Here is a 21909-nt window from a genome sequence, read left to right on the forward strand (position 1 = left end):
TATCCCTCTGGTCATGTCCCTGCCACTGCAAACTTCAGTAACATCCAACTCTTTGCTATTGGATTTTCCCATGATTGAAAATGTGCTGCTGGACACCACATGCCATGAATATCAGACAGTCGGAGCATTATGGGGTGGGCAGGGCCACAGATGGGAGGGGAGAGTAGTTGTTGGATATGGAGAGGATTGAAGGATTTGAGGTCATTGTGGGACTAGCCATGCAGATATCCAAACCTAACACTGCCAATAAAATTTGATTTGCTCGATAGGTCCAATAATGGCCGCTCCTGGGACGTGGGTGTAAAACTGCTCCCCCCCACCCCCAAGTTGCAAGATGAGTCATCAGGTGTACAACTGAAGTGAGAATTGCATAAGGCTTGCAAAGGTTACTCACTCCATTGAAGATCATAAGTACCATGAGTACTGAAGATGATGAGTACTGAAGACCATGAGTACTGAAGACCATGAGTGAACTTTCCTTATTTTAAATCTAACAACTCTCGGGTATTTAAAATGCAAAGTTTAAAATGCCAGTGATGATAACGGTCAAAGTACTAGTCCCTTAAGTTTAAGCAGCTGTGAAATGAAACCTTGTAATCATTCACTTTTGAACCTGAAGCTAAGTAGCTCGAATGTAAGTTCTGTAGCTCTATTGGCTAATTTGGATTCCTCATACAAATACATTCCTCATATATTCACCATAATTAATGTATTGGGAACATTTTTACAATACCTGTAATAAACTCTCACAAAGCATCGTGCCTGATGATACATCATCTTCATTTTCATCCAGAAGCTCAGTCAGACACAGACACTGGATTGAATGCCTTTCCGCACCAAGATGATTCTTTCCCTCTTCCATCAGAAGAAGAGATATGAATTGCAGGGATATTGTATACAGGCTAGGGTTGGTGGTGGACAGTTGAATGCACAAGGAAATAGTCTCTAAAAGACAGAGAGATTCTTATTACAAAAAGACCAACCCAACTCTTGCACACCTGGGACGTGGGTGTAAAAATGTCCCCCCCCCTCCGCAAGTTACAAGATGAGTTAGCAACTAACTTTAAAACTTATTTTTATCCATGCCAAGATAACTGTGGTGCATCAGGTGAAAGACTGGAAGAGTTACATAATTCAGAGAAATTTCATATTTGGTTGTCATGGTTAAATACCTATGACAATTTTAGCTCCTCCACATTTTCAATTTCCACTCAAGTCAACATGTGGTTGATATTCTCAAAAGCATTTAGCTCTTGTAGACTTGGACAATATTCTCCCTTATCGATTCCAGGAATATGCAAGGAAAATATCAGCAAATGTTTCCTCTATGAATCAGTTTACTCTGCAGAAACTGATTGGTTACAGATGCTGAATGAGAGAAGGGATACATGTCAGGGATACTAGCCAGGGGATCTTCATCCAATAAAGGCAATATCCCATCGGGATCCTATACAAAGGTCTTATCAGGAAACATCACACTTGCTTTGACGTCTTTCTGTCGAAGATCACAAGAAACAAATCAGCCTTCCCCCCTGCCAATTGACTCAATCTGCACCAAGTTGCCTCAGGGAAGCAGTCAACATGTTCAAGGATCACTCACACTTTAGTCATTTCCTGTTCTCCCCTCTCCTGTTGAGCAGAAGATGCTAATGCTTGAAAGAACGTACTACCAGATTCAGGAACAGCTTCTTCCCTGCCATTATTAGACCAAGGACAGGATCTCGCATTAGCTAAGATTGCAGGTCCAATCTGCCAACCTACCTCATTGTAATTCTTGCACTTTCTCTGTAGATGTATTCTATGTAGTTGGGTATGGCGTGATTGTACTCAAATGTGGTATGATTTGACTGGATCACACGCAAGCTGGTTTTCACTATAGCTCAATACACATGACTATAATAAATCAATGCCAAGTTTAGACGGGGGAATACAAAATACTCGAGAAGAAATCTTACAAATGATTTTAAGATTTTTGTTAGAAAGCAACTACAATAAAATATATTGTTTTTGTTTTCAATTTCCTGCCATGATTATCAATGTACAAGAAAAAGCATTACCATTGGCATAATGGCAATGAAACAATGCAAATCATTTTAACAACCGAACAGATGTCCTGCTACTCATGGGCATCTGATGAATGAGATAATAAATCATAAACTATATTAAAGTATTGCTGCAGTGTTGTAAATTAAATTCCAGGTGCTTACGACGAATTTCACCCCTCACAGCTTGGGGGAAAGCAGAGGAATACCATACAGGGTATTGTATGTTCAGAGGTACAACATGGCACCAGGTTCTTCAGCCCACCGAGTTCACACCAACAATCAATCACCCATTCACACCAGTTCTATGTCATCGTACTTTTGTGATTACTCTCTACACACCAGGGGAAATTTACAGAGGCCAATTAACCCACAAAACGGCACGTGTTTAGTATGTGGGGGAAAACCGAGCAACCGCAGGAAACCCACATGGTGAATGTGCAAACTCCACAGATAGCACTCGAGGTGAGGATCAAACCAGGTCTCTAGTGCTGTGAGACAGTAGCTCTATCAACTGTGCCACTCTATTTGGGTACATTTTTGGTTATTACGCTACATTGTGGAATGTGACATTTGGGGTGATGTATGCCTCAAAAGACCAAAGTTGTCCGGCACAGTAAATTGACAATAATTAAAACAGACTTACTCTAAGGTTCTTGCTGTATTAAAACTGTTAATCTGAATTTTAAAGAAACAGGGAAAACTATTGTGCAGGAATTAGAATTTGGTAAAGCGATTCAAAATTATTCTTAATTCATTTCATTTTAAGACACTACATTGACTTCTGTGGCTATGGCTGACGAAGTACCCATCGGAAGACCTAGTCCCTTGAATACAGGAAATGTACACATTAGCAGGTTTATGTTACCTAAAAAAGCAACCCACTGCTTTGTCACAGCAGTTACGACAGCTGGGAATATAGCCTGACCACATTTCCGGAGAATTGTGTTCAAAAGAATAAACAAGTCCGTCCACGCTTGGTAGATCCCAGATGTTATCTCACAGCCTGAAAGCACAGATAATTATTAGATTGGCATTAAAAATATTACTAATTTAGAAACAGTAATTCTAGTCATTAACTGCTATTGCTAACAATAGAAATGTCATGTTCTCTCTTCAACCTACTTATGCAAAATTCTCTGATAATGGTTATATCGGAAAATTTTATTTAGAGAACAAAGATTCTAAACTCCTTTGTAAAATATTAATCAGTGATTTGTAGACTTGGTTAAAATAATTGAAATGTACATACCGAAAGCATCATATGTTCTATCCTATCCATACCAGCCACACAAACGAGCTATCCAGTTTAATCCCACACACTGCTCTGAAGACTTGTAGATAGATATTCAAGTACTTTTGAAATATGATACGGAATTGAGGGGAAATTGAGGGCATGGGAAAGAGAGGAGTTTATTACTTGAAATTAATTCAATGTTTAATTCGCAAGTTTGTAAGTTACCCAAGAGGAATATGAACTGCTGTTCCTCAAGTTTATGTGTGGCCACACTCTGGCAACAGAGGTCAAGAACAGAAAGGTTGGTCTGGTAATGGGAAAGGGAGTGAAAATGGCTAGCAACTGTGAGATCCTCTACTCCTAATTCCTCCGTCTATGCCACATCTGCACCTAAAATGAAGTGTTCCATACCAGGACATCTGAGATGTCCTCATCCTTTAGGGAATAGGGATTCCCTTTTTCCATCATAGGTGAGGCCCTCACACGTGTCTCCTCAGCACCCTGCAGCTCTGCTCTTGCTCCCCCTCCTCCCCAGTCGCAAAAGGGACAGAGTTCCCCTAGTCCTTACCTTTTACCCAATCGGCCATCGCATACAACACATAATCCAACATTTTCGTCACCTCCAACAGGATCCCACGACACACATCTTCCCATCTCCATCCCTTTCTCCCTTCCACAGAGACTGCTCCCTCTGCAACTCCCTGGTTAAATCACCCATTCCCAGGCAAACCATCCCCTCCCCAGGTATCTTCCCCTGCAATCGCAGGAGATGCAACACCTGTCCATATACCTCCTCCCTCGACACTGTCCAGCCCTTTCAGGTTGGGCAGACGTTCACTTGCACCTCCTCCAATCTCATCTACTGTATCCATTGTTTTAGCTGTGGACTCTTATACATCAGCGAGACCAAACATAGACTGGGAGATCGTTTTGATGAATACCTTTGCTCAGTCTACTTGGGCCTACCTGATCTCCCGGTTGCCAAAACTACTGGTTCTCATATTATAATCTGCTGGTCCTCCCGACACCCCAAGCTCCCCCATACTAATTTCCCTCATTGTAGCCCTCATACTTCAACTTCACACAGCAAGGTGCCAATGAGCTCCCGAACAACTCCAGGGGACAAAGCAGATTTACACCCAAGAAAATGTGCAATGCCAGATATACACTGATCAGCCAAAACATTATGATCCGATGAGCCAAAACATTATGATCAACTGCCTAATGTGCTGTTGGTCCTCCGTGTGCAGCCCCATACGATGCACTGTGTATTGTGACACATTCCTCCCGTGACCACCATTAACATTTTCTGTGACTTGTGCCACAGTAGACCTTCTGACGGTCCAGACCAGACGGGATAGCCTTTGTTGCCCTCGCGCATCGATGAGCCTTGGGTGCCGAACACCCTGTCGCCGGTTTGTGGTTTGTCCCTCCTCGGACCACTGTCGGTGGGTACTCACCACTGCTGACCGGGAGCACCCCACAAGCCTTGCCGTTTCAGAGATGCTCTGACCTAGTCGTCTGGCCATTACAATTTGGCCCTTGTCAAAGTCGCTCAGGTCTTAACTCCTGCCCATTTCTCCTGGTTCCAACACATCAACTTCAAGAACAGACTGTTCACTTGCTGCCTAATTTATCCCACCCCTTGACAGGTGCCATTGTAACAAGATAATCAATGTTATTCACTTCGCCTGTCAGTGGTCATAATGTTTTGACTGATCGGTGTATGAAGCCTAAGACATCTGGGCTAAGAATACATCTGAAGTGATGCGAAAAAACCCCACCAAAATGAACGTTGACACCCTGCATCTGCAGTACTCACTCGTGCACACACTAATGTTGCAGTAAATTCTTTAAACAATTGTTTTTAAAAATCCTAATGCTTTGAATTTACATGGGGAAAATAGAAAAAGGTTTTGGAAAGAATTTAATTGCATTTTATGTTGCGTCTGATCAAAAGCTGTAATTTTAAATAAATCAAGTTTAACACTTTCAGCACTATTTTCAAATGTCTTCACTGACCGTCCTTTCATTTTATCAGCAACGTTCTCCAAGTCTGACAAATCCCTATCTGTACTCTTTGTCGACCCTGTTCAGGTCCTTTGTGCAATGCTCATTTCTATGTAAAGGGGCTGTGAAATACCCGGCTTAAATTTCTCCATTTCACCTTCCAATTGACCTTATTTAAGACACTCCAGAAAATGACTCATATGTAACCACATCGTCCTTTCTGATATTGATTTCCTACTAATCATCTTCACAAATTTATTTCTGCATTAGGGTGTACTTGACAACAATATTCCCAATACAAGTGATGTACACAATGGTGTAGGAAACTGACCAAATTATGAATAAACCTGCAAAGGACACATTTGTCATGATAAAGGCACCAGAGAAAAGGAATTTTCAAAATCTACTATCAAAATAAGTTAAATTAAGTCATTCCTAGCACATCCTCCTCAAAGTTGAATCCAATTTGGTTTACTCTAACTGACTAACATTTTCAAGTAACTGCAAAATAATTGTAGGAAACATACATATGAATAATTTACAATTTGTAGGTAAAAGAGAAAACTGAAGATATTAGCATATTACCAAAATAGTCTTTGCAGCGTATACAAAGTCCTGAAAATACATTTGACAACAAAGGCTTCAGCAACTCATCTTGGTTTATGAACTCTGGATGCAAGATTAAACTGGTTTGGATTAGTCCAGAAAGAGAGGATAGATACTGAAGATGGCTCAATACCTGAAGAGAAAGACAATATTACATACACCACATAACAAACATGAGAGATTAGATTCTATTTTAAAACATTGTTATAAACATTCATTACCAAACGCAAAAAGATTAAAATCCCATTCATTTGACCACCTTAACCAAATGACAAGAGGCTTAAATGGTCAGAAAATCATTGCATCATTACACAATCTTCAATTTGCATTCCCAGCTCATAACAATTGCAGAACAAAGCCAAATGTTGGACTAGGAATTTTGCTTAGTCTCAGAGTTAATTTCATGTTCTAACTCTGTATTAGATCAAGATTCAAGGTCCCAACTGGCTTTAAAAAGACATCAATAACACCAGTGCTCAGGAAGAGTGAGGTGACATGCCTCAATGATGATTACCAGTGGCACTAACGTCCATGGTGATGGAGTGCTTTGAGAGGTTGGTCGTGATGCACATCAACTCCTGAGTTATCAAGGACCTGGACCCATTACAATTCATCTACCACCACAACAGATGATGTGATCTTCATGGCTCTTCATTGGATCACTTGGACAAAAGGCTGTTGTTCATTGTGCTCAAACGCCATCATCCCCTCCAAATTTATCATCAAACTCAAAGAACTGGGTCTCTACTCATTCCCACTTCCTCATCACAGAAGCGAGTGTGTGTTTAGAACTGTGTGTTTAGACCCCTACTTGGTGTCTCTTTACCGATGACTGTGTAGCCAGACACATTTCTAAAGCCATCTTTAAATTTGTCGACTAAACCATTGTAGTTGGAAGAATAATAATTTGTAATGACGAGTCATTGATAATATGATTGAATGGTGCCAGAACAACAATCTTGTTCTCAACATTAGCAAGGCTAAAGAGTTTAATGTTGAAGGGAAAGCTAAAAGATATCTTCATTGAAGGGAAGGCAGTGGAGCTTCAAGTTCCTGGGCTCGCATTATCTCCAAAATTCTGTCCTGGGTGCAGCACATTGACGTAAATCACAAAGAAAGCATATCAAAGCCTCTACTTCCTCAGAATATTGAGATTTGATATGTTGACAAATACCCTATTGAACTTCAACGGTGTATGGTAGGGAGCTTATTGATTGGTTGCATTGGCCTGGTTCAATGATTCGAACACCCAGGAACGATGAAGACTGCTTAATGCTTGACATTGCCTACATTCTACTTGGTAGCCACAGTTCGCTAGCCACAGAAAGGTGAATGTAATTATGGAAGGCAGACTGCTGCATTGAATAATAATGGTGAGTGCTGTTGAATTGTGCTTAGACTACCAATCTGTCTCTCGGAAAAACTGCTCAAGTGATTTAATTGAAGAGTTATCAGTAGTAAACATTCACATTAAAAAAATCCCCCTTTTCAGAATTGTAAGGATTTCATCTGGAATGTATATTGGACTGACCTGAACTTTAATATCCTGGATGTGGTTAGGCCGAGTCAGTGGTATTCCCAGCTCCCATATGCACTTCTCAAGTAAACTAATATTTGCCAATCTACAGCAGAATAAAGACATGAAAAATATTAAATTTAAAGACAAATTATTAAGCCAGTTGGTGCAATTAGTTACATAAATAATACAAACACTATACTCTCCAGAAATGTCAAATATTCCAAGATTCTTTATGTCAATTTCACATAGTGAAATATTTTGTGCACCAGCTCTATTATGGTGGTACATTATCTCTAATTATGTACTTCAATGCTATCTTTAAATTCATATTTTGTCTGTTTTAAGCACTTCAATGTACTTACAAATTGATTTACACAAAAGGATCACTAAATTAGCATTATTCAATGTGTTCTCAAATAAAAAGTTAACTGTATTTCTCAGGAAAATTGAAGCAGACTTTTGAACATGTTAATGAGACATAACCATGGAGCATAGACATTTTGTTGGGCAGCGCCAGACCAGAAAATGCCACAAGCAGGATACTCAAAGTGAAATGCTGAATGAAGTTGAACAATTATTTTGTGCTTGCCATGGTGGTAAGATTTGGTTGGATGGGCTTATACAATGTGTCCACAAATTTGTGAGACCTTTAGCCTTGGCTCCTGCAAAGTTACTCTGGATTCCTTTAGCTTCTTAAGATCTTTGTCCCACACATCCCTCCCATCCTCTCTGCAATTTAAAAACAACCTTGTTTTCTTTTCCACGGTACTAATGAAGGATCTTCAACTTGTAATGTTAAGTCTGCCTCTCTTTCCAAAGATGCTGCCTCATCTACTGGACATTTCCAGCACTTCACTTTCATTTCAGACTACTGCCATCTGCAGTTTAAAAAAAAAATCATTTATGTTTCATGCGTTTTCGGAGGGTGGATACAGCTTTTAATCTTCAATTTAAGATTATCTTTCTCTTTCAACGTCGTAGAAACGCAGGACAAAAGCCCGAGTTCCTGCTCCCTGATAAGACTATCAAGATCCTATACAAAATTGTGTACAAGTTGATAGTTTATGAACTAAGTTATAAGCAGATCAATCCTGATCTTGTTTCTGGCAGAGCAGATTCAATGGGTAAAGCGCACACATTGTGCTTCTAATTCATATGTTTGTGTGTGAGATGCAGCAAAGATGGCTATGTTGAATATCACTACATTCGTCAACCAATAAATATATACAGAAACACAATTTTCAATCCATTTTATAGAAGGGAAAAATTATTTGCCAGGTCACCAGTTGCAGAGGGGAAAGTGGGGAGTTTGAGACAAATTTGGTTGGTATTATGGTGTTGAAGGCAGAGTTATCTATATACTAAAACTCTCATTTGTTTGTTTGTTTGTTCCTGAACTATATCCAAAATGGTACACGCTAGCGCCTTACTCACCGTCATCCCTTTGGTGCTAATGGAAAGTTTCATTGAAATCGGTGTTATATTTTTAAAGTTATTCACATTTTAAAGTTTAAATCTATCTCTTAGGGAGGGAGGGAGGGAGGGAGGGAGGAAGGATAAGGGGGGTTGAGGGGAAAGGAGTGGGGGTAAGGGGAAGGGTGGACAGGGAGGGAGGGGGAGGAAGGAGGATAAGGGGGATGGAGGGGAAGGGGGGGGAGGAGAGGGAGGAGGGAGGGAGTGGGGGAGGAGAGGGTGCTGCACCAATGCAGGAGAGGTTTGGGCCCACTTGGTCTAGTATCTATATACTAAAACTCTCGTTTGTTTGTTTGTTTGTTCCTGAACTACAGCCAAAACGGTACACGATAGCACGACAATTTTAGGCCCACCTTACTCACCGCCGTCCCTTCGGCGCTAATGGAAGAAGTTTAATTGAAATTGGTGTTATATTTTTTAAGTTATTCACATTTTAAAGTTTAAATCTATCTCCTAGGGAGGGAGGGGGTGGAGGGAGGGAGAAAGGGGGGGGGGAGGAGATAGGATAGTGTGTATAGGATAGTGTTAGTGTGCAGGGATCACTGGTTGGCGTGAACTCGAACTGGCGTGGGCTGCGGGGCCTGTTTCCGCACTGTATCTCTCAACTAAAGAAAACTAATGAATTAGGCTCCAAATCCAAAACAGTTTAATCCAAAGGCAAAAATACTAACATTGTGTCAAAATATCTGCGGAGTTCCCATCGAACTGTCATTTCCTATAATTGAGAGTAAACAGGCGGCACGGTAGCGCAGCAGTAGAGTTGCTGCTTTACAGCGAATGCAGCGCCGGAGACTCAGGTTCGATCCTGACTACGGGTGCTGCACTGTAAGGAGTTTGTACGTTCTCCCCGTGACCTGCGTGGGTTTCCTCCGAGATCTTCGGTTTCCTCCCACACTCCAAAGACGTACAGGTATGTAGGTTAATTGGCTGGGTAAATGTAAAAATTGTCCCTAGTGGGTGTAGGATAGTGTTAATGTACGGGGATCGCTGGGCGGCACGGACTTGGTGGGCCGAAAAGGCCTGTTTCCGGCTGAATATATATGATATGATATGATATATCCAAAGTTATCCTTTTGTCAGCAAACAAGAAATAGCACCAAACAAGCATCTATTTGTACACAATTACAAAGTATTAATGCAAAGCAGTTGGAAAGGCAAATAACATGAATTGATGGCAGGAGTCATGTTTTATAACGTTTAAATCAATGTAAAGTACAATAATCAGTTTCTGCTGCTCATATGTGCAAATGTGTACCCATTAAAAGGACCTATGTCTTCAATTAGGATGTCTGAAACATTTTAAACAGATAATTACTGGAGAACAAATGTATGATAAAAATATTCTTATGGTCACACCAAATCTCATATACATAGCGATACTTTGTATTATACATTTGCTTAAACACTTCCTTTATTTCTTATCTTAAGAGATAATGAAACGTGTAACCATTTGCACGAAGCACTGCAAATCTTAGTTTCTGGGCCTCTGTGTGAACCAACTTCAAAAGCTGTAACTACAGCAACGTCTGGAGCTTGTAGCCGTACCGGAATCAAGTGTAAAATTGAAGAAGAGAATTGCTACGAACATGTTCATAATGCGAGACATTTAAAATGAATTCAGGTTTCTAACTCCACTAAGGAAAAGAGAACTCCAGATAAAATAACACTTAAGCCCAATTTGTAGAACATCTATATACTAAAACTCTCATTTGTTTCTTTGTTCCTGAACTACAGCCAAAACGGTACACAATAGCGCAATAGTTTTAAGCCTACCAGGGAGGGAGGGAAGTGGGGGAGAGGGGAGTGGAGGAGGAGAGGGTGATGCACCAATGCAGGAGAGATTTGGGCCCAACGTGTCCACTTGGTCTAGTTACTTTTAAAATGAAAGTCTTCTTCTTGCATATGGCGTGCACAGCCTAAAGTTGTAGGTCAAGGGTAGACATCCAGGCCAGGGCAGCATCAGTTGCTGGGTGGATGGTCTTGATGCCACCAGGGAAATGCCTCAGTGAGCAGTCATTCACGATGTGTGGGATGGTCTTGTCTGGATATCCGCAGTCGCAAGCAGGGCTGTGTGTCATCCCCCACTTGTGCAGGTGATGGGCTGTTCTTGCATGGAGGGTGCGGATCCTGTTCAGGGTTAGCCATTGCTTGCGATGGAGGTCAGATCCCGGTGGTTTCACTGTGCGTCTGTGATGACCTCTCTGTTGTTGGTGTTGGCATCTTTCCAGGCTCTGCGCCACACAGTCTTGGAGTCAAAGTCTTCCAGGGATTTGGCTGAAGACCAGAAGGGTTTGCGGGACTTCAGGCGCATGTTGGGCAGATTGTTCAAGTCAGCATGGATGGGAAGGTCAGGGTTAGCCTCGATGGTGCACCAATCTTTCAACATCCTCTCTCTTCTACGCATGCTGGGAGGGGCGATGTAAGAGAGGACACGGAGCCACTGCAAAGGTGTTGACTTAAGCGTCTTTGTGATGACCCACATTGCAGAGTTAAGGACAGTGTCAACTCGTTTGGTGTGGCAGGTATTAGCCCAAGCTGTTGAGCAAATCTGGGGTGTTGAGTAGACATGGGATAAGCTTACGGTACGGAGGGTGTGTGCATTGGATCCCCAGCTGTTGCCTGCAAGTTTCCTGATGTTGACCCTTGCTGCACCTGCTGCATTTATTATATCTTCCCACCTATGATTCTCCTCTCTTCATCGTTGTTAAGTTGTTAATAGACACACTTTCATTTTCTAAGCCTGTGAAGAAAATTAAAGTGTGTCTCTGTGTCTATTAATAACTTAACAACAATGAAGAAAGGAGAATCAGGTGGGAAGATATAATAAATGCAGCATGTGGCAGCGTGGGTTTGTGACAATAATAAGGAAATTGTGGTCCTAAAGGTACGGTTGAATAGGTGTGGATGACTGGTGTTGGCACGGTTAACATCTTTCATTGCATCACTAACATTTGGAAATAGCCTTCAGAGGTCTGGAATGAGAACTTCAGAGATCACTTGCAGAACTGCATTGTCCTGCTTTTTGTAAATGCATTAATCCAGGCTGACACACAAGTACAGTATGGAGGAAACATTGCACTGTGGCACAGGTTGTTATAACTAAGGCCTGTCTTGTTAAACAGACACACAAGACCATATGGTATTGATGCTTTCCACATTATTCTGACCGATATTCACCTCCCAATCAACATAATCCAAATAAAGTGGTAAATCAATATCATGTTGCCGTTGAAAGGTTTTGGTGTCAAAATTATCTTGCACATTTCCTAGTTTAGAGCAGTGACCACTTTCTTTGCAGACTTTAATTGCTCTGCAGTGGTTACAGTGGTGAAAGGGACCGATTAAAGACTGTCTAAGGCTGTATAAAGAAGGTGGAAGAGACGGTGGTGAGCAAATGGAGAGCAAATTTTTTTATGGAGTAAAAGCAAGGGTGGACCTTCCTGTCTAGAAAGATATTAATATTTAACTGTTGGATTAGTTGAATGTGGATACTTTAAGGTAAAATATTATTTCATTCCTACAATTTGATGTCCTCCCTGGGTTCTAAAGTTATTTAATTACCTATGCATCAAATAATGGGAAATATATTTATACTAGTTTGATTACAGGACTTTTCATTTCAGGCAATGAAAACTGTGACAGCTTCTATGTCTAAGATAAACTCCAACACACAGGCAATTGACCTGTATAGAAGAGGATCTTCAAGCAACTTCTTGATACTCGTGAGAGAAGGGCTAAAAGAGAGGGTATAACCACAATTCTAGGTGTTAATTTCCCATTGTGTTTCAGAGTACTCTTACTTAATAGAATAGAATTTGTATGATCCGTCAATTAATAAGATAGATAGACACAAAAAGCTGGAGTAACTCAGCGGGACAGGCGGCATCTCTGCGTGTTCCGCTGAGTTACTCCAGCTTTTTGTGTCTATCTTCGGTTTAAACCAGCATCTGCAGTTCCTCCTTACACAACTAATAGGATAGGTTTAAAATTCAAAACCAATATGGTGCACTAGCAGAGTAATATGGCTATTGATCAGCAAGTCGTGGATAGTACAAATCTCGCCCTAAGCCAAGTAATCTGTTGGAGCAAATCATGGGAGAATAAAAGGTTTAGGAAGGAAATAAATTCGTATTGCTCTTGGCTCCCAAGTCTACCTTTTGGGAAGCATGGAGAATTGCAGATTATTCTTTATTTTAAAACAGAGCAGAAACACGCTACTGTCGGCCATATGGATTGGAATGCCACAACTTCAGTCTTTTAACAAAATTGCTAATTTTAGGTTGAAACAAAATAGATAGTGTTGACATGGCTGAAGCAAGTTGAATAAGATGATGAACTAATTCTAGATTCTTACTGTGAACGACACTATGGACAGCTGGTAGTTTTATGTGGGGATAAGGATGGGGACAGGGGGAGGGGGTTGAGAGTGTTGGCATTAGCTTCCATGCAAGTTATGTTGGAAAGCCATGATTTTGGCGATGATTCCCCCAAAAATGTGTTGCCTAATAAAGTTGGCTACAGGCCAAATTTTATGCTTGGGGAAATTGAAATTATAAATGACTCTTTCTCTACTGCATAGAGACAGGACAATTGCCTATTAAGATCTCGGATGAATTGAGCCAACTTACAATATTCAGATGAGTTAGGAGAATACACTGATCTTTATTGTGCTCAGAATTCATAACAACCCCATCTGTTCAGCTCTGTACAAACTCTTGGAGGAAAAGCAGGTGAAATGTCAGCTGAGTTTGGAGAATCACAGCTTGCAGTATTTTCACAGGACAGAACTGATGCAACTTACCATAGAGGTTTATCCAATGGTTAGGAAAAAGCTATTCAGCTGAGATGCCTTTTGTGTTTTCAAGCACATTGTCACATAGGTTTTAGCACTTTAAGTAAATATCAATGTACTTTTTTAAAGGAAGAAAGGATGTCTGCCTCCTAAACCTTTCAGGCTTTCAGTATACTCTGAGGGACTTTTTCTTTCTCTCAACCCTAGGAAAATCTTGTTATCAATTATTTTAATTTTGTGTTTCATGTTTATGATCTTTTGGCTGAGGGAAATAAACATTCTTCTCACCAGATTATGATGGTGACTGAAAATTCTGCACACCTCAATTAATTTATCCCTCAGCATCCAATGTCAAAAATAAAAAAAATCCCAATGTATCCAATTTTCTTTTACCCATCATATTTTCCAGTTCTGGCAACATCATCGATTCTCTTCTATACACTCAAGCAATCATATTCTCGCAATACACGAGTTTATCCATTTTAAGTGAAGTGAAGAGATTTAACCGGGGAGCATGCTGTGAGCAGCATACGCTCTGCTTTGCTAGTTATGCTGATAACAAAAAAAAACTAACATACTTTGATGACGTAGGGGTTTGGGAATAAGGCAATGGAAATGCTACATAAAATACTCTAAAACATTTGAAGAAATGTAAGAATAACAGAATGCTATTGTGTTATGAAAGTAGTTATTGGTTGATCTAATCTTTGATTTTATGCATGCAAAATGCAAGCATGTCCCTTTTCCCAAATATATTCAGCAATTGATTTTTTTTTTAAAGTAACTCATCTAAAGAATTTAAAATAATATTCTTATGCAGCATTATCCAGTGCTGCAGAAAAACCTCAAATGAGATGTACTTACCATAGAGGGAGTGCAACCAGAATTTAACAGACTAGTTCCTGTGATAGCAAGCTTGCTCTTATAGAAGAGATTGACAAGCCAATTTTCTTAAAGTCAGATGATCAAGAGGAGATCTCAATGAAACAGAATTTTGTTAAATGGATGCATGGAGGATGTTTCACCTGGGTATAGAGTCTAGAATCAGGTGTCATAGTAGGGCGTTTAGGACTGACATGATGTGAAATTTCTTCACTCAGAAGGCAATAAGTTTCTGGAATTTTCTATAATGGAAACCTATTGTGGCTCCGTCATCAAGTTTGTTCAAAACCAATCTTGATAGATTTTTGATTATGGAGGGATAAATGATAAATGTGCCAGAAAATAGCCATAGGTAAGATCAACAATGGCTCACTCCTAATTCTTATCTTTTTCCATGCTTGGTTTAGTAATCAAAATCAGTTGCCATCCGGATGGAGATAGTTGTCAGTCTGAGGAAGGGTCTCGGTCCAAAACGTCACCCATTCCTTCTCTCCAGAGATGCTGCCTGCCTCGCTGAGTTACTCCAACATTTTGTGACTATCTTCGATTTAAACTAGCGCCTGCAGTTCCTTCCTACACACTTGATATGAACTGAGATTTTAAATTGTCAAGTGATCAGATGGGGCCACCATATGATGACTTGAACAGTGGGATCTCATTCTCACTGGGAGACATACAATTAATTTGATTTGTTTTATTTTACTTTTTTTGCTTTACTTTTCTCAAAGTAGCTTTTTTCTCTCCGTTTCTTTTTCTGTATCTCCTTTCAATCCAATTTACACATGCAAGTATGATTTGATTTGACTGGATAGCATACAAACACAGCTTTTTGGTACATGTCACGATAATAAACCAACACCATAACAACACAAAAATCTGAAGAAGGGTGCCAACCTGAATCATCAACTATCCATGTTCTACAGCGATGCTGCCTGACCCGCTGAGTTACTCCAGCACTTTGTCTTTATTTTAACTATTATTGTTTTCTCATTCTTAAACTCAATGGTCGAGTAGAGAGCCTATTATTCCCATTGCTTGCTATAATGTGGCTACCTCCTCACCCTTACAAGTTATCAAGACACAATTCAAAAGTGGGATACAGAACAAAGGGTTCTTCGCAGGCAAATTTCCATGCCAGTATCTGAAATCGCGAGCAAATTTAATAATTCCCAATTAATTTTACAAAGATCACTCACCCATTAAAAGCTGCAAGAAGGTGGTTTTGCTTGAATGCAGTTAATGTGTCTTCTGGAACTACTGCCAGTAGGTTGGCAAGCAAGCTGCACACAGCTGACAAGAACTGAAGGGTAACAACTGCACATTGCTCTGATAAAAGTTCAGAATCATGGGAATTCTCACTCTGCAGAGATTCTGTGACTTCTGACTCACTCTGGCCTTATTAGAGGACAACAGAAAGGTTCAGTAAGGCATTTATCAAAAGTTAAAATAATACACAGTAAACAATGCCTGATTTGCCTCACACATTTATGATATGTGAACAGACAGACAAGTCTATAGATTGGTTGAGAAGCATGAGGAGATGTAGCTTATCATGATTAATACTCAATTAAAACATCCTGAAAGCTTTACACGATGACATACTGAACAGCAAGCACACAGTTAAAACACGAGGTTTCCTTGTTGAGATTAGATTTACAAAAATAATAAACCTAAAGACAATAAAAAAGAGTTGTGAGATTTTAAATGGACATGAGCTGAATGGACACTATTGGTTAAATCTTAACAATTACCTTCAAATATTTTACAAGGCAGGATTAACTTCTGTGGGTAGAGGTTACTGGGACATTTAATAGTTGCATTCAACTTTTATAAAGGGTTGGATAGAATACATATTTGCTGCTTCTCTTGGCACAAGATGGAAAGGTAAACTCTAGTAACAGTAAATGTGCCTGTTACTGGAGTAATGTGCAGTAACAGGCACATTGGTCAGACATCATCGGTTTTGTCCTTCATGTTCATCTTCGCACTTGCTGGCTCAGGCCTAGTTTGACTGCCATGACATTGAAGACTGCTCTTTCATCTCCTGGTGTTATTACAGAGCAAACCAGCAAAGGTCCATGCAGAAAAAAAAAGTGTGAATTTGGTTGATGCTTCTTGCAGTTCATGAGGTGACTATTGGCCTGGCAAGAAAAGAGAGATCAAGTTGGGACAACTAATCAAAGGGATCATATAGGGTGGAAGGAGCAGAGGGAACTGTTACTACAGTATTCGCAGAATGGGCAGAGTTTGATTGCTCTAGTTGCCCTGGAGTCAAGAGCTTTCAATTGAATGAGAAGGGAGTGTTGAGACCTGTCAGGGCAAATCCCTACAAGGGGCATTTATCATTGGTGTATTTGTCCCACCAGTGATACAGGATCATCCAGTATTAGTAATGGAGGAATATGGGTAGAAAGTTATGATTCTCAGATTTTAACCAAAAGTACTAATTGGGAGATTAGGTCTCCCAACTTAGGTGCAAGAACTGGTTGGGCAAAATGTGTTCCTAACTGTCCTCCATGTTCTGTTTTATGCAAAGTGGGGGAACTTATCCTACCTTGAGCTGTCAGCCTGTTGATGGGAGATTCAAGAATAGGAATAGGAGACACAGCCGACGCCTGCAGCAGACCATGGAAATCAGATGCAGCAATCGATAAGGATGAGACTGGCAAAATCTGAAAATTTCAAAGTTTAGGAAGCATAAACCAATACCAAATACTGTGAAGATGTGAATGTCATTATTTACCTTTGTCTTTTTATGTTTTTTCAACCAAAATTGAAATCTGGACCTGGGCATTAGCACAGGGCCATCAGGTAGTGCAGTGACTGGTGATATGTTTGGGCTAATGATTGGGAAAAGGCAAGGATTTATGCAGCAGTCAGTGGTGTTCAGGTGGGGAAGAGGGTTGATCCAGCAATCAGGGGAGTGGAGTATTGGATTGGATTAGCAAAGGATAGGGAGTGACAAAGGTTGGTTTGATATTTAGAGGTTCAGGGTCAGGAATGGTGATAGTGTTGTGGGGTTTCATGGTGTTGATACTATGAGAGATAAGCATGCACCTAAGGTGAATTACCAAGCCTGAGACCTGCCCAGGCAGATCCCCTGACAATGCCAAAGATAGCATCACATGTGGAGTGAAGGTCTCCTTTGGCATGAATTACATGAAGCACCCTTTGGGCACCAGTGTAGTGAAAAGGAGCAAATATACAGTACTGCACATATACAGTACTGCATATACTGCACAAATATACATATACTGCACAAATACACAGTACTGCACATGACCGGGCACCATCATACATTAAATGCACAAAGGGCTTTTTCGCACAAAGGGTGGTGGATGGATGTCAAATAAATGTGTTCAGAAATATTTTTTACATTCATTGATCTGTTACATACCACAGTACTTGATGTTGATGGAAAACTTGACAATTGACTGTGATTTGACAGACTGGATGATGCTCTCCAATACTGCAGTGGGTCAGTATCTGTTGAAAGAAAATGAAGTATCACTGGTTATCAAATCCATCTGTAAATGTAGATTTATATATATGAATAGTGGCAGGTACAGAATCTTGTACAGAATGTTGTTGATTCTACAAGTGCAGTCAATATATATTTATAACCTCATAAGTTACCCCCACTGTGGACATTTACATGCCTTTGTGTTTACTGACTGTAAAGACAGTTGGTAATGTTCAGTTCATCAGTCTAATCACATTGAAAGCTTTGAAAGCTGGCTCCTGAAAAGGATTCTAAATATATTTTGATCATTTCATAGTGTACAATGAGATCAAAATCAAGTCTATGATTTTATGCTCAAGTTAATTTGTACAAATATTCGTATCCCTTTTACATTGAGAAAGCTACCCTTTATTTTTTCCCAAGAAATAACCCACCCATTTAGAAAAGTTTAATGCTTATTGACAGTGCTTCCTTCCATTACATTCAATCTTAATGACTTTTGGTTACAATTTTTTTTTAAACCTCCCTGGTATGACTTATGTTTATCTATTCTGTTATCTATTTTTTGAATGATACACGATACAGTAACTATTCAGCATACAATGGAAACATTGCAGTATAGTCATTACGCTAATGGCCGAATAATGTGTTCTCCTGACCCATTCAGTACAAAGCAGAGTCTTCTGTAAATTCGCTTTGTGAGAGAGAGATTTAAACTAAAAACAATTCAAGGCAAGAGTTTAAACTGAATTACATAGAAACATAGAAAATAGGTGCAGGAGGTCATTTGGCCCTTCGAGCCAGCATCGCCATTCATTGTGATCATGGTTGATCATATCCACAATCAGTAACCTGTGCCTGCCTTCTCCCCATATCCCTTGATTCCACTAACCCCTAGAGCTCTATCTAACTCTCTTTTAAATTCATCCAGTGAATTGGCCTCCACAGCCTTCTGTGGCAGAGAACTCCACAAAATTCACAACTCTCTTGGTGAAAAAGTTTATTCTCACCTCAGTTTTAAATGGCCTCCCCTTTATTCTTAGACAGTGGCCCTCTGGTTCTGGACTCCCCCAACATTGGGAACATTTTTCCTGTATCTAGCTTGTCCAATCCTTTTATAATTTTATACGTCTCTAAGATCCCCTCTTATCCTTCTAAACTCCAGTGAATACAAGCCCAGTCTTTCCAATCTTTCCTCATATGACAGTCCCTCCATCCCAGGGATTAACCTCGTGATCCTACGCTGCACTGCCTCAATAGCAAGGACGTCCTTCCTCAAATTAGGAGACCAAAACTGCACACAATTCTCCAGATGTGGTCTCACATCTGTATTGTGTGCAGTATTGAATTGTAATTCAAAGATACAAAAATAAAAAGCTGAAATAAAATGGTTCCGGGACTTTGTTGTAAAATCATATGCAATATGCAATTGCTCATGAACAGGACTGAATTTTACTGGTCCCCTGAGATATGGTAGCAATAAAAGTCAGACAATAATGCTTATTAAAAGTACACTCAATTAGGAAAAAAACCTCAAGATTGTACTCAACAGATATGAATCAGATGCTTTCAGACTATGATGTTTTCAGATTATACAATAATAATTGGCATCATTTTAGGCTGCAAAAAGGTCTCAAAGAACATGGGCAGAAAATCAGCAAATGGAATTCAGTCCTGAGGCAAAGCATCTGGGAAGTGCACACAAGATGAGGGAATATACAATAAATTTCATCAAGCTGAGCTGTATATCTACAGTAGGTATAGTGGCAGATGCTGAAACTGGAAATTGAAATGCCATTTTACATCACGGACACAACTGGTAAAATGGCTACTTCAATGCCATATATTCCAACAATTCTACATACATAATAAATCATAAAATAGTTTGAAAATAAAATATTCTCAAAACTCTTACCTTCTAAAGTGGTGCTGAGCAAACTACTGCTCGTAGTTTTTGGGAAGTTTAAATCAAACATGTACCTTCCCTGGTAGCAGTGTTTTGCCATATGAGCTACACGCTCAAAGAACTGGCAGTGGTACAACAGAGCCTGGAGAGCAGGCAGTCCGACCAGTGATAAGCCAGACTCTTCATCGTGAACACAGGGGCTCTACAAGAAGAAAAACACTTCAGGCAAAAAATTAAAGCAAAACCTTAAATTCACAGCAACTGCAACAACAAAGTGGACATTTCTTATTGCATAAGACTTCCTAAACACATTTCATCATCTTTAGAGTTGCAAATGGGTGCCATATAGATTGATGCTGTATTTCTTTAATTATCAGATATTATTTGATACCAAAGGTTTCAGTAATCCAAAAAGACATTTCGCTTTTTGGGAGAATTATCATTCAAACTGCAGTACACATTTAAAATCAAACAATTCATCAATTTAAGCAAATAAATTCCGATCTACAGAAGGTCACTGGAAGGAATTATATTTTTCACTTCATTCACACTTTAAACACCATTTTCTTTAAACTGCCAGATGTGCAAATATGATTGTTCAGCAAGAAATTCCCAACAATTTTTTTGTAGTTAGTACACTAATTTCATCAGTAATGGCTGCAATCTATTTTATTTCTTGAAATTAGTGGGAGAGTCATATATTCTGAGCAACATCTGTTACCACTCCAGGAGATGCAATGATAAGTGTATAGGGTGATAAGTCATGTGAGCATTCACATCAACATTCAGCTTCAATTCTGCCTACAGTCTCATTCTTCCACTTCCTTGATTTCCTTTGACTGTCTTTCCCTTTTGCAATGCACAAAGCAATTTGCTATCTGCTCTTGTATAACATAACAGTATAAACTGAGCCGAAGCAAACAATTCCTTCCTTACATTTTTAAGCATGAATCAGATTCCAATCTCATTCCTTTTTTTTAAATGTTACTTTAATCAGTGTTCTTCAGAAAATCCCCAAAAGCAATATAATAGACATTTTGGGTTTTTCACCAACTACTTATGAAGTAGTACTTCACACTGTAGAAAGATTTAGTCTATGAATACATTGGCCGGCAGAGGTACACTAATCCATTGCTGTGCAGTTGCCAACTTTGGTTGTAGAACAACTGTTTAAATTATCAGTAGCAACCAATGTGCCCAATGTACTGAACTGACCTTACCAAGGTGAGAGAGTGAAGAAAATTGTCTAAAACAGAGAAGTCTAGAGTAAGAAACCATGAGGGAGAATGGCCAGGATGGGGCATATAGGCCAAAAACCAGTGGTTGATAACAAAATGGATTAAGATCACTGAATGGAGAAGCGTGTGTGGCTGAGACAGTGGGTAGGAAAGTTGTGTTGACGTAAATGGAGGAATCCGTGAGCACAGGGACAAACATTGGTTGGAGCGATGAAGGTCAAGGATCAATAGTGAGATTAGAGGTCGGAATGAAATATGGACCTCAAGGAACATCAAATGGTTCAGGGTTTGTAAGATTGGTGGTGGTTGGATAGGCAAAGGTTGAAGTTGGGTGTGGGATGTGAAGGAGAAAAGCTAGCGAAATAAATGAAAGGGAACCAAATTATGTGGGTTTCACGTATTAAGTTGGGGCCTGCTTAAACCACATGGCCACGGATACATTTCAGAAATGTTTTGTAAACTAATTTCTCACATCAGTACTCTGAATGGATGGTGCAGAGAAAATGGGATCATTATGTGTGTCTGATGTGGAAAAAAAATCCTAGGCACAAAGTGTCACTTGTGAAGGAGGCACAAAGTGTCACTTGTAAAGGGGAAGTACTTAGTTGAATTTTCAGCATTTCAAGTTATCATACTTGGATTCTACTCCATGGGAAAATGCAGCACGAGTTTCCTATTTGTGCTGATGAATAAGAAACATTCTGTGAGCTGATCACTAGACTGGCCTTTAATTTCAACTTG

The 21909-nt window shown here is 39.8% G+C and overlaps 1 protein-coding gene across 1 annotated transcript in view; it reads right to left on the minus strand.

Moving 5' to 3' along the window:
* The window catches only part of rttn (rotatin), a 175102-nt gene that overhangs the window by 33034 nt on the left and 120159 nt on the right, over window positions 1-21909 (minus strand). Inside the window, exons 33-40 of the mRNA XM_078398650.1 lie at window positions 19940-20132; window positions 17959-18047; window positions 17116-17233; window positions 15758-15956; window positions 7427-7517; window positions 5875-6028; window positions 2911-3048; window positions 734-945 (exon numbers count right to left, since the gene is read on the minus strand). Coding sequence (XP_078254776.1) covers window positions 734-945; window positions 2911-3048; window positions 5875-6028; window positions 7427-7517; window positions 15758-15956; window positions 17116-17233; window positions 17959-18047; window positions 19940-20132 — 1194 coding nt within the window. The remainder of the gene's footprint in view (window positions 1-733; window positions 946-2910; window positions 3049-5874; window positions 6029-7426; window positions 7518-15757; window positions 15957-17115; window positions 17234-17958; window positions 18048-19939; window positions 20133-21909) is intronic.

The sequence above is a fragment of the Rhinoraja longicauda genome, chromosome 4, assembly GCF_053455715.1.
Source record: "Rhinoraja longicauda isolate Sanriku21f chromosome 4, sRhiLon1.1, whole genome shotgun sequence".
Lineage (NCBI taxonomy): Eukaryota > Metazoa > Chordata > Chondrichthyes > Rajiformes > Arhynchobatidae > Rhinoraja > Rhinoraja longicauda.